Source organism: Vipera ursinii (assembly GCF_947247035.1).
Source record: "Vipera ursinii genome assembly, chromosome: 1".
NCBI classification, from domain to species: domain Eukaryota; kingdom Metazoa; phylum Chordata; class Lepidosauria; order Squamata; family Viperidae; genus Vipera; species Vipera ursinii.
Genome location: NC_139512.1, coordinates 39,903,940 through 39,917,078, shown reverse-complemented (window position 1 = coordinate 39,917,078; position 13,139 = coordinate 39,903,940). Strand labels below are relative to the sequence as shown.

General features: G+C 39.4%; 1 protein-coding gene across 4 annotated transcripts in view; it reads right to left on the bottom strand.

Annotated features, from left to right (window-relative positions):
* Nucleotides 1-12,822, bottom strand: part of CLMN (calmin) — a 101,157-nt gene extending 88,335 nt beyond the window's left edge. For 2 of the 4 annotated variants that reach the window (XM_083379462.1, XM_083379459.1), the window contains exon 1: nt 12,023-12,748. In XM_083379462.1, coding sequence (XP_083235588.1) covers nt 12,023-12,104 — 82 coding nt within the window. In that variant the 5' untranslated portion in view covers nt 12,105-12,748. Of the gene's footprint in view, nt 1-12,022 lie in introns of all 4 variants that reach the window. The other 2 variants (XM_083379461.1, XM_083379460.1) reach the window with 2 other exon arrangements.
* Between the last annotated feature and the right edge of the window lie 317 nt (nt 12,823-13,139).

Below are 13,139 nucleotides of genomic sequence, written 5' to 3'. Positions count from 1 at the left end.
CATATGGTAGATTGATTGTTTTTACTTTTATACCTTGTATTTAGCTCTGGGAAGTCGGGGAGGGGGGAAGGGGAGGGAGGGAGGTGTTGGGGTGGGTTGGGAAGAGGGGAGGGGGTTGGGAGGGGTTTTGTTTTGTTAAAGATAAAATGTACTGAAAAACTGTTCAATAAAAAAAAACAACCAAGCTCAGAGAGCACCAAGTTGAAAAAAGAAAAGGATAAAAAAACTCAAACTAAACAAATTAAAGATGTATATTATTAAACACAATAATTTATCATCACTGATTTACTAATAAATGCCATACACTTTACATCACATGCTTAAGAGTATTAGCAGTCTAAATACATCTTGCTAAATTGATTATGTGCCATCATGTTTTTATCAATACTTAGTGAATAGAGAGAGAGAGTAGATCTTCTCCATGGTCCTTCAGGTTTTCCAATATTGCACATATTGTCCATTCACCTTGTTCTGGTGGCCGATACCATCGGGTAGGAGATATAGAAGTATAGCCAGCCGCACCAACAGGCTGAAGAACAGTTTCTATCCATGGGCTGTCAGGCTCCTGAACGGGAAATAATTTTATGTATGATAGACTTGCGAGGCGGGTGCACTGTGCAATTAGCTCACATGGTGTAACAAGATGGTGGGGTTTGTTGTCACTGTGAGTTGTGGTGGTAATGGGGGCATGAAGGGAGGCTCAGCCAATCTCACTCTATACATGTACTTTGATAATAAAGGCTCATTCATCAAGGTTCATTCATTCTAGTTGTCCTATTCTTCCGTTTCCTTCCATTTTTCCCAGCATCAGAACCTTGTCCACAGAGCTAAGTCTTTACATAAGGTGTCCAAAGTTGAATAATATGAGCCTGGTAATTTGTGCCACAAATTCCATGCTAGATTTAATTGGATGAGCATCAGTTTCAGAGAAAAGACAGTCCTGCGAAGATATTCAGATCCTAAGCTGTATAAGTCTTTAAAGTTGATTTAAAGCGTGCTAATCGACACAATGAATTGCACCTGGAAGCAAAACTGGCAACCAGTTCAGTTCTCTCAGGAGTGGTGTGAACTTGGCAAACTGGGAGGTGCACCTTATTTCCTAAGGACATTTTTTATAAAAAGTATTCCCACCATTACAAAATGACACCCATTAAGCTAATAACTTGAAATATGATACCCATGGTCTTAATGGCTCCGAGGCAGGAGTATTAGGTTTGTTTGCCCATCTTAAGTTTTATACGCACACACACAACTATATCTATATTTGATTAAATAATTAATTGATGAAGTAATTGATTAAAGATTGATACAAAGATGTAAAATGTGCTAAACCTCCAATTTTAATATGCTGTTATAGCCTCCAAGTCAAAAAGACTATAGACGTCTTACAAACCAATAGTAGATAATTTTTTTCATATGTTGACCCACATCACTTTTCTGCCTTCATCCACACAGAGCAGATCTCACCCTTTCTCTAGTCTAAAGACCAGTGGTTGTCTAAGCTTATGGAAGATGGATATGTAGTCTAATGTATCTGGAATGTAGCAGATTGGGAATAGTGAATTCAATGGAAAATCTGTAAAGCGGTAAAATTAGAATGGTATTGCTACCTAATTATTTGGGGTGTGATATTTTTAACTGTGTCTTTCCTAGCACCATGGCAACTGGTAACGATGCCAAGAACAAAAAATGTTTTAAGGAGATTTTGGAAAAGTGCATTTTTCAGCCTTTGAGTAGCACATTTTGTTTGTAGATGCATATTTTCTTGAATGCTTGTTCAATAAACAGTCTGTTGATTTGCAAAAGATTATTAATTAAAAATGGACTCAGTTTTAAAATTGCAAGTTCTAACTAGAAATTGTTTACTAATGAGTACGCCATTACATTACAACACAGACGCACACACACACACCATTTCATTCACTAGGCAAGCCATATCAATTGAATTTATATAAATGCGTAATTTAATTAAAGTATTGGTAAGTAGAGTAGACCCAATTTCAACAAAATACACCTACCTGGACATAAGTAACTATCAGTTTAAACCTCATCTTGTTATCTATTTCAGCCTCACCTTGGGAAATCAACAAAATGTGTTCACATAGTTCAGAATTAATTTATGAAATTATCTGGTATAAGACACAAAGACATGGACTGTGGACTAAGATTGTCTTAAAATCCTTTGAATAATGCTGTTGAAGAGGCCACAGCAGGTGAAATCACACACTACAAAGTTCAAACAAAACTATATCATAATCTGCAAACCCTCTAATAGTCTATCCCATCATAGGTCAGATATTTTTACACATCAGGTACCTTTTATTTTGCATGCCTCTGAAGTCCCTAATATGCAAAAAAAATCTGTGTAAAATTAGTGATAGAGAGCTTATATCAAAAACTGATAATTAACTTCTTATTGTAAAGATCAACTACACTAGTGTAAGATTATGTGCTATCAAGTTGGTATTGACTCTCAGTAACTACATAGATGCTGTACAACTATGTACAGCAAACTGTACCAAACCACACAAAAAAGAGCAAAGCCCGCCAATAAGAAGAATGTCATGAATTGCACCACGGCAGATTTCATATTTATTGCATTTTCTACATTAACAGATGACAATTCATCCAGTATTTTTATAGATGCATATAAATTTCCAAATGCAAAAAAAGAATTTAGACCTATTCAGAGGTCAAAGCTACCAAAAGCAGTAGCATAATAAGACAGATTAGGTATACAAGTCAAAAAGAAGGGCAAGAAAATGGTAACACAACACCTACCCACTCTAAACAAGTTCAAATCACCAGGACCAAATGGATGACACCCTAAAGGTCTGAAGGAACTGGCAGACGTGATCTCAGAATCTCTGAACCATATCTTTCAAAGATCCTGGAGCACTGGGAAATTACCAGAGGAGGGAAAAGGAGTTGATGTAGTTTCTAGGTTGAAGTAGAAGACCTCCAAGGTCCCTTCCAACTCTGTTATTCTCTTCTGTTATTATCTTTATACTATCAGATCAGCAAAAATTAAAATTCTGTCTACTATGTAGCTATCTGCAATGTCTTGGCATCTCTGACTAAAGATTTCTAACAATCTGTAGACAGGCTCTATGCAAAACAGGTAGATTTGTCTTGCTGTTTCACTCTGATGCACCTTCTACTAATCTCAAACTATGGAAAATTCTATATACTGCAGAATGTGAATGTTAAAGAAGACAGCTTTCAATATGGAATTGTGGTGATTCAACAAGATAAGCATACATGGTCTCAACCGTTAATTTAGACCCTAATTCTACTTTATTCAAAGAAACTTTTCTTACATTATATTAGGAAGAACATTTTATTAGGGAGAATAAAGACAATCACCATTTCCTTTTTTTTAATCCTGGGGAAAATTCATTCCTAAATATCCTCTTGCAATTTTTTTAAAATGTATTACCATTCCCAGATTTTATACATTAGCACAGGGGTCTCCAACCTTGGCAACTTTACGACGTGTGGACTTCAACTCCCAGAATTCCTCAGCCAGCATTCTGGGATTTGAAGTCCACACGTCGTAAAGTTACCAAGGTTGGAGACCCCTGCCTTAGCAGATGTGCTCTGGAACAGTCTTTAGAAAGTGAAGCTACTGGGTTTTCAACTCCTGCACTATCCTGTTATGAAATGATAGCTAGGCAGAGATAGCAAACATTTCTCCATACTTCAAGCCAAAGCACTCCATGCTAAAGTACTTGAAAAAAAATCTTCTGGTGCTTTGAAAATTCACACTGAATGGATAAACAAAGTGGGCACTTAACTGGAGGATTGCTGTAGCATATATGTTACATCACAATTCTGGCATGTTAAACTCCTAATTTCCCCAATATTCTATGACCTGATTTTCTTACTAAGATTACTGAACAAATTATAATTGACTGGATTTCTACAATCTCCTGAACCAGAACCTATAAAGCCATACTGTATGTTAAGATGGTCAGACATCAATCAGGGCACTGGAGTTTCACAATCAAAACTTTACTGCTGGCTAGCACAGTGGTGTATAGTGTGATGCTAATGATGGCAGGACCACAGGTTCAAAGTTCATATTGGTCATGCTGAACAGAGAGAAATCTTTTTGCTTGTTTCTTCGGGGAGAAAAACCAACCACAAATACATTCACTGAATTTGGATAACATGCTGTGTAATAATGCGCTTGTCTAATTTATGGCTAAATGTGTGTTTTTTTATGTCAAACCAAACCAATGTGATTGTTTCATGGCTTAGTTTGGAGAACCCAGACAACCACATTTCATAAACTATGTTTCAATTAAAAAAAGAGTTACATCTAGTACAAATGTATTCAAAATATGTTCTAAAAAGTTGACAAACCAGTTTAAAGAGAACACTTTATAAAGACAGCAGATATAATCAGTTTTACATCATACCTTTACATAAATTAATATTTCATGATTTGTTGAACAGATATTGCATAAGGAAAACCTCTGCAGCTTGCACACTATTATCTCTCCTTTTTGGAAATGGGAATCAATTCATTGGATCCTTTCAGGGCATGGCAATTTCTTCAAATACCTTCACATTAAGTTATTCCCATGCCCAAAGAGATAAGCAATATTCTGCATTCTACAAGAAAGGTTTGAAAATGCCTTTTAAAGCAATAAGAAAACCTTTGTATTAACTATAGTAGCAAATATCATATACAGGATCTGCCTGGTTTTAGCAAAGAGCAAAAAGAATTTTTTTCAACTCTATCAAGAAATCTGTCAGCATGTCTGAAATAATGATTTTATCATAATGATAATTAAGGTGAACTTTGCAAGCATTTTGTTGCAATAGAAATGTATATTAAGTTCAATACATGTTATTAAAAATATAACCTAGTACATGAAAATACTGGTAATGCCATATTAAGAAAATGCTATTTGTAACCTTTGGAAACAGTATAATATTCAGTGAAATAATGTTTTAAAGGTTATTTCTGCAATAACAGATGCTCAGTAATAGAGAATTACTACTAATGGAGCAAAGTAGAAACTGTAAATGATGAAGACAAATTGCATATAAAGAAGATAAACATATAAATAATAATACACAAACTAACTGGCTAATATTACAATACATAAGTGAGAATGCTGACATATTTATGAAAAGTTGAAATCTTAGTAAATTGTAATGAGAACTGCTTAAAGTAGTCTAGGTGCTATTGCTAATCATAATCATGACAATGGAAAATTTGTTTCAAAATTAGCCTGGTGCCCTTCATGTTCAGGATTTTAGCTAATACTAAAAGTGAAATAGATGCACAGTGCATTTTGTTAACACAACCTGAGAGATAATAGCTGTCATTACACATTGCTTTGTGCCATGCCTTGCCTAGTATTTGCTCATTTACTATATAAACGCTTATTGACAGGTTCAGGAAACAAGCTAAAATGCCATCAGCCACATTATGAATTAATGCAATTGTAATAAATAACAATGATCTACCCAAAGTCACTCCATAATTCTTATCTAATCTTCTAGTAGCTATACCTCACCAGTGATGGGTTTACATATCACATCAAGTCATTGTTCATTTTAATTACCATCCTCAATAAATTACAACAGAAGGATTCACATTTTGTACTTAGCCATAACTATGGTTATGACTTCATAAAGCTCAATGGCAGGATTCAGGCACATGCTAAGCAAGATTTAAATGAATATTGAGATGCTGTCTATTATCTTTTACTATTAGTTAACTACTCATTGAAACACTTTTATTTCTTTTTGAGAAAAACTTTGATAAGCCGATTATTTCTCTATTGGGCAGCTGACATCTGTGCTTTGTTTTATTGCAGCAAAGTTGTCTCGTTCTGAGTTTGCCAATTCTAATGCCCCCATAGGAATATCAAATACAGTATGTTTCATCAGACCATAGGCCAAACTCTGATTAGATAAAACTGTTGAAATCAATGTTTTTCACTTTTGGAATGTATTTCAAACTTTTTTATGACTACAGCCTCACCAAAAAAAAAAGAGCTGTCTGGTTAGAAAGATGGCCAAAATTGAACAACATATTTTTTTAAGTGCAATTCTATTCTTACTTTTATAAGTCCAATTTCTATATATTTCTAAGCAAGTAATTGAGCAATCTGTTCAAGTGATTCCTATATCATTGGTTGGCTCATGCCATGTAAAGTTTCAAGTTTCTTGGTATTATATTCCAGGAGCAGCAGTTCTGAGCAAAATATGGATTCTCCAAATTAATATGAGTTTTAATATTTTGGGTAATTCTTTTCCTTGTGAGGGCTTACCTAATGCAAAAGCCCCATGAGTGGGATAATAAGGAGAGTCATGCTGGACCACATTGCACAGATGGGTAGAAACAATTTATTTATTTGTGGGAAATCTCCCTCCCCTCTTTCTTGTTCTATGTCTTAAAATCAGTTTTGGCTCCTAATGACTACATAGTACTTTTGATTAAGATTGTGCAGTGCTATGGAGCACCTGCTCACAATGCTTCAAAGCAGTTGTATATTCCCCCAAATTGATGGTAATTGCAAAATAAGCACAATCCCCAAAAGAATGTGCATATTTTAAAGAGCAGCAGACAGACATCATATTCATATCCAAAGAACTGCATAGCTTTAGTTTTTAACTACTTTAAGTATATTAAGTATAACACCACCACTATTTTGACATCACTTAATTTTGTTTCCAATATTGAAGGAAACTTCAGAGGATGCAAAATATGTTTTACTGTTAAAATACAGTCTATGACAGGGGTGTCAAACTCAATTTCATTGAGGACCGCATCAGCATTGCGGTTGCCCTCAAGGGGCCGGGTGGGTGTGGCATGGGTGGGTGTGGCCTACTGGGTGGGCGTGGCTAGAGTGCATATGGCCTACTGGGTGGGCATGGCCAGCTCTACATCATTGGCATCAAGGGTGGGCAGGAATGGGACAGATCTGAGGGTCTCTGGCAGAAGGAGGGTCTCTGGGCCAGGGCCAAGGCAGTGGGGGCCGTTCCCTCACTGTTTCCAGGATGGCTTCGTGGGCCGCATGAAACCACTTTGCGGGCCGGATCTGCCCCCCGGGCCTTGTGTTTGACATGTCTGTTCTAGAGGATGCACTGCTTTCACACTTGGAGGAGAGATGCTTTGTATGGGCTGACATACTTTTAAGTAATTCTTTGCCATGCTTTATAGAGTACTAATTTGTTAACAATCGGATGGAAGACTCTGTTGCAGTATGAGATTCACCCCAGTTCATAACTCTTTTCTTTTTTTCTTTTTTCTTTCTCTTTCTTTCTTTCTTTCTTTTTTTTTTTTTGCAGTTACCCTAAACCATCAATCATTATGCAAGAATCAATAACTCTAAACTTTTACTGGTATTTTGCCAATACTGAAGGACTTTTCTCTTTCAGTAACTTTTAAGCTCTTGATGCTGTTTAAATTCTTATGAATTATTTATAAGTTATCTTTGTGAATTGTATTTTTATGCTGTTTTTACTATTGTTGTCTTGCCTAGATTATTATTTTAATTCTGTTAGATCTTGCAATTGCTTTGGATGCTTCCCTGCAAAGGGGAAGAGTGGAATAAAAGAAAATAATTGTGCAGAAAAAATGCAATTTTCACCAGTTCTCCCTTTTATCTTGTATTTCAGCCAATGCTAGCAGACCATTTGATATACAAATCCAAATATAAATGGAGTAACTGGATAAAAAGTCAACTGAGTTCTATTAAATATTTATCCTATCTTAAAATCACTTGGTCACTTGGGAAAAGAGATACCACTAAATTCACCAGAGTATATGTTCAAGTGTGTGCATTTCTGGCTGAACTCTGTGTCATAAGCTCATCAACATATATATTACATTTATATCACAACTTTTTTTCAACAGTTCAACATGGCATATAAAGTTCTTCCTTTGATCCTCATTGCCACCCTGTGAAGTAGGTTGGCAGAAGAGAAAGAGATTTTCTAAAGTACGAGAGCTTTGTAGCAGGGTTTTCTCCAGTTCTAGCCTAATACAAATAACCATAACATTAAACTGACATGTGGAATATCTTCATTGATTGTAAATATACGTTTATGTAACCCTGGGCCTTAAGAAATATATTAAGGTGTGAGAAAGATAGAACACAAGAAGCTAAATTAATAAGGAACAGTAAATCTAAAAGCATTTATGCTAAGTCTGACTTTCTAAGATAGTTCCATGGAATAACAGAGATATCAGATGAAGAAATTTTTTTATGATTGCTATAAAATGTATTTGGGGGTCCATTTTAATTTTGCCATGATTAATTAATTATGATTATTTATTCAGCTAAATATTGTTTTGTTTATACTTTCAGGTGGAATCAAGATATTCTGCAGAGATCACCAGCTTTCAGCTTGCTTCACCTTTACGTCAGAATAGTTAGAAGGTTACAAAATGTGTAGGAAAAATTCTCAAAATCCCTACTTAACTCTTCCAAACAATTAGAGCAGAGGGTGTTTTTAAGAGTTGTAGTATATAGGTCAGATTAACCAATGCAGTATGTCTAGGTCAAGCAGCAGCCACTAGAATTCTCTTGAGGTTATATGTAATATCTTCTATTAGCAATCAGATCTTTCTAGTTTCTGTAACACAGGACAAGGACAAGAGACCTATTGTTTTATGACTACTTGTCACTTAACCCAAAATTTCTTTAATAACTGGCAATGGTTATAGACATGGATAAGGCGGGGAAGCAAGGAAGAGGGAAAATACAAAAATGCATGTGAAGACATATTCCACAGGTGCTATTAATATATACTTGCTTTGCTTGCTAGGAGTAATTATCTTGACCCTAGATCAGTGGTGGCAAACCTATGGCACGGGTGCCAGAGGTGGCACTCAGAGCCCTCCCTGTGGGCACCTGCGCCATGCCTCGGAGGTGGCAACTGTCCCTCTTCAACCAGCCACCCCCCATAGTTATCCCTCCCCATGAGCAACATTGAGGTGACCACACCCACCCAATCTTCCATGACCACCACAGCCACACCCACCTAGTAGGCCATGCCCACCTGGCACCCAGTGATAAATAAGTGGGTTTTGGCTCGCAGTTTGGGCACTCGGTCTCTAAAAGGTTCGCCATCACTGCCCTAGATGCATCATGCATCTGTTGTCATTTTGGTATCACTGTTTACTACAGTTGCCACTGGTTCCTGGTTTTAGACAGGAGTCTTCCATTCATTGTCCACAACTCTAGCCCTGTCTGGAAATGCTAAGGACTGAACTTAATCTTTTATATGAAAAATATGAACTGTTTCTTGAAGAATGGTTCTTCCTATTTTCATTCAGAAAGTATATAAAGTGTTGCTTTATGATTTCATTCTAGGCAGTAAGTCTATTCAGACTCATTCAGATGCAAGACTGAAAAATAAAAGATATTCTATACAGCAAATCATACCACAGGGTTACATGACTTACAAGGCCTAGATGGTAGCCTGGAATTGTGGGAAATGCAGAATTCAATATATTCTGGATTGCAGAAGTCTGAGAGGTCCACAATCCATCTGACATAAGGCAGAACATTTTTCATATAAAGATAACTGAACCTTGAGTTAAGTGAACAAATTTTATTCTGTGTTTCACTGCAGATGTTGGATCATTAACATAGGACTTTGGACATTTCCATCCTTAATGTAGATAGGGCTCGCAACTTGGGGGTCCTCCTAGATTCACAGCTCTCCTTAGAAGATCATATAGGAGCTGTGACTAGGGGGGCCTTTGCCCAGGTTCGCCTAGTGCACCAGTTGCAGCCCTATCTGGACCGGGATGCCTTGCGTACAGTCACTCATGCGCTCGTGACCTCTCGTTTAGACTACTGCAATGCTCTCTACATGGGGCTGCCCTTGAGGACCACTCGGAGGCTTCAGCTGGTGCAGAATGCAGCCGCGTGAGTTGTGTTGGGGTTCTCCCGATACTCCCATGTTACACCTCTGCTCCATGAGCTGCATTGGCTTCCAGTTGCCCTCCGGGTGAGATTCAAGGTGCTGGTTATGACCTATAAAGCCCTACATGGCATGGGTCCGGATTACCTACGGCAACACCTGCTGCCGGCGTCAACCTCCCTCCGTCCAATGCGCTACCACAGAGAGGGCCTCCTCAGGGTGCCACCGATCAGAGAATGTCGACTGGTGGCCCCCAGGGGGAGGGCGTTCTCTGTGGGCGCGCCAGACCTGTGGAACCGCTTACCGGTTGAGCTCCGAATGGCCCCCGAACTTCGCTCCTTCTGACATGATCTTAAAACTTATTTATTTGAACAAGCCGGCCTGGTCTGATGGGTTTGGGGTCTGGGGTTTTAATATGGATTTTAACTAATGTATTATATCGTGCATAATTATTTAATGTTTTTTAACTTTTGTATTTCGTATTTTGATATTTATTGCCCTGTACACCGCCCTGAGTCCTTCGGGAGAAGGGCGGTGTTTTATTTATTTTATTAGATTTATATACCGCCCTTTCCCGAAGGACTCAGGTATAAAAGGTATAAAAATTTAATAATAAATAAATAAATAAATAATACCGCCCCTTAATAAAATATGGCTCAGGAAATCAAGGCCAACATGGAAGGGTTAGGCATCACTGAACATATTGTGTTCAATGTATGTTCAGCCTCTCTCCCCATGTTTAAAAATATTATTGAGTCACAATGTAGGTATAAATATATTACAGAAAGAATCAGAGGTATATTTGTCTTTATATTGTAAAATAGCTCCAGTAATCTTAGCTCCCAGAAACTGCATTTCTACAAGGCAGACTGTAAGATTCTGTTTCTAGCAGTTCCTTCAAATTAATCATCTCCCAAAAGCTTCTCTGAAAAGCCTTCATTGTAATATTACCTGTTATTTCATCTGATGCTATCCCCTGAAAAACTATGCTTTTAACCAGGAATGCTTTCTGGAGATAGGAAGTTCAGAAACTTTTATTGGCTTTAGATGGTAGTAGATATACTTGAGTGGAATTTTTCAGGTGGGCCAAGAGAACAAGGTGTAATTACTTTTTTAGAAGCATGATACAGAGAAAAATGTTACATAGGTTTGCAACAACTTTTTCCTTGCTCTATCTGCCCAGAATATTCTTTTTTTTCCATGTTTTAATCCATTTATGATATTTTAGAAAGAGACATAGAGAAAAAGAAAACTGGAGAAAAGAATTTGCACTTCCAAAAACTCGTTACATAATGGTATGGCATCTTACAAAATCTATCCAGTCCAGGTTGCTTGGCAGGAATCTCACCAATCAGCTGGCCTTAGATGGCCACCCAAAATTGGCCAACAGTTAATTTCACTAGTGAACTATGATTTATTTTGTATCAATTTCATCCGAACTCAACCCCTCTCGAAGTTCAGCCGCTACCATCCATTTCACAGAAATTTCACGGGCTACTGATTCATCTACCTAAATGTTACAACTTAAAAAAAAAATAAACAAGGACAGCTTAGACCAGGGGTCTTCAAACTTGGCCCTTTTATGACTTGTGGACTTCAACTCCCAGAATTCCTCAGCCAGCTGGCTGAGGAATTCTGGGAGTTGAAGTCCACAAGTCATAAAAGGGCCAAGTTTGAAGACCCCTGGCTTAGACACTACACAAATTAAGTGCCCTCCCAATAAACTTCGGGCCTCCAAACACCAAACACCCCTGCCGCTCCATCGACAACTCTTTTATCCTGAAGCCTCTACATAAATGCAGTACCGTGACTTTTTCTTCTTATTCTTCTTTTTTTTACTTCCAAGCAGAGCAGATCAAAGCAGCCCGTGAAAAGGAAACAAGCGCTCAAATGCACAGACGGAATTAAGAACAAGACGGGGGGGGGGGATGGAGTGGGGGAGAGGGGGGGCAGGGAAAGGAAGGGATCCTAGTTTTTAAAGTCTCTTAAATCGAATCCATCTGGCAAGCCCACTCCAGGGTACAGACGTCTGCGCGCGCACACACACGCAGGCAAACATACATACACGAGGAGGAAGAGGGAGAGGGGGGGGGAGAGAAGTATCATTATTATTATTATTTACCTTGGAGATTTTGGACTCTGATGTCGCTAATCTGTCCGATCAGCTCCTCCCGCTGAAACCAGTCCCATTCGCTCCCAGCCATGAAGGATCAGGTAGACGCGGGGATGGCTGCAAAAGAGGGGGGGACCTTTCAACGCACTTCAACCTCGCCCCCCCCAAGCAGAACCAAACTGATCCTCGAAAGGAGAGAGAAGGAGAGAATGAGAAAGAAAGGGAAGGGGGGGGGAAGAAAGCACGCGGGGAGGGGGAGGAACTGCTTACCAAGAAGGGAAGAGGGGAAGGGAGAAGAGCTGGACGGAGGAGAGGTGGTGGAGGGGGGGGGCCGAGCCAGAGCCACCGGTCGCCCGCGAGGTAGATCAGAGAGCCCCCGGCTCTCAGGCTTCACTTACGCGAACCCAAAGGGGGAGGCGGGTAGGGTGGGAGGCAGAGCGAAGGGCGCAGGTGAAAGCAGATCCAGAGGCCCCCTCGCTGCCCACCCACCCCGGGTGGGCTCAAGTTTTTAAAGGGCGGCGGTGGGAACTCCTGAGATTGCTAAACTGCATCCTGGGTATGTATCTCCCCGACGTGACGCAGCCGCAAGTTTGGCTTAGAGTCGGGGCTGAGGCACCACGCACGCAGCTCCAGGTTAATGTTTACTGGAAAGCAGGACGCGTGAAGCTCACTCCGGGCACCCATTCACGCGCCTCGCTCCGCTCCAAGCCGCGCCTCGCCGTGTTCCCGCCCCTTTTCGCCAGGCCGAATAAAAAAATTAAAAAAAAAAATAAAACGAGCCGGATTAATCATTTTTCGATCGCCTATTGGTGAGAGGGGGTGGGACGATGCAAAGGAGGAGATGGGGAGGAGAGCTGAAAAGGATCAACGGAGATTCCGGTGCCCGGCAGGAGCCTCCTATTGTTGGACATCGGCGGCGGCGTCCGTTCAAAGAAAGGAAAAAATAAAATGTAGCTTTTGTTTTCTGGCTCGAGGACTTCAAGCCACGTGTGGTGGCGGAGAAGAAGAAAAACAAGCGCGGGTGGGAGATCAAAACCTCCCACGCTGCAAAAGAGAGAGGCGGAGGCGGAGGAAAAACATTTATTTTATGCATCTCTAAACCGCAGATTTTGCGAGCATTCAGGAC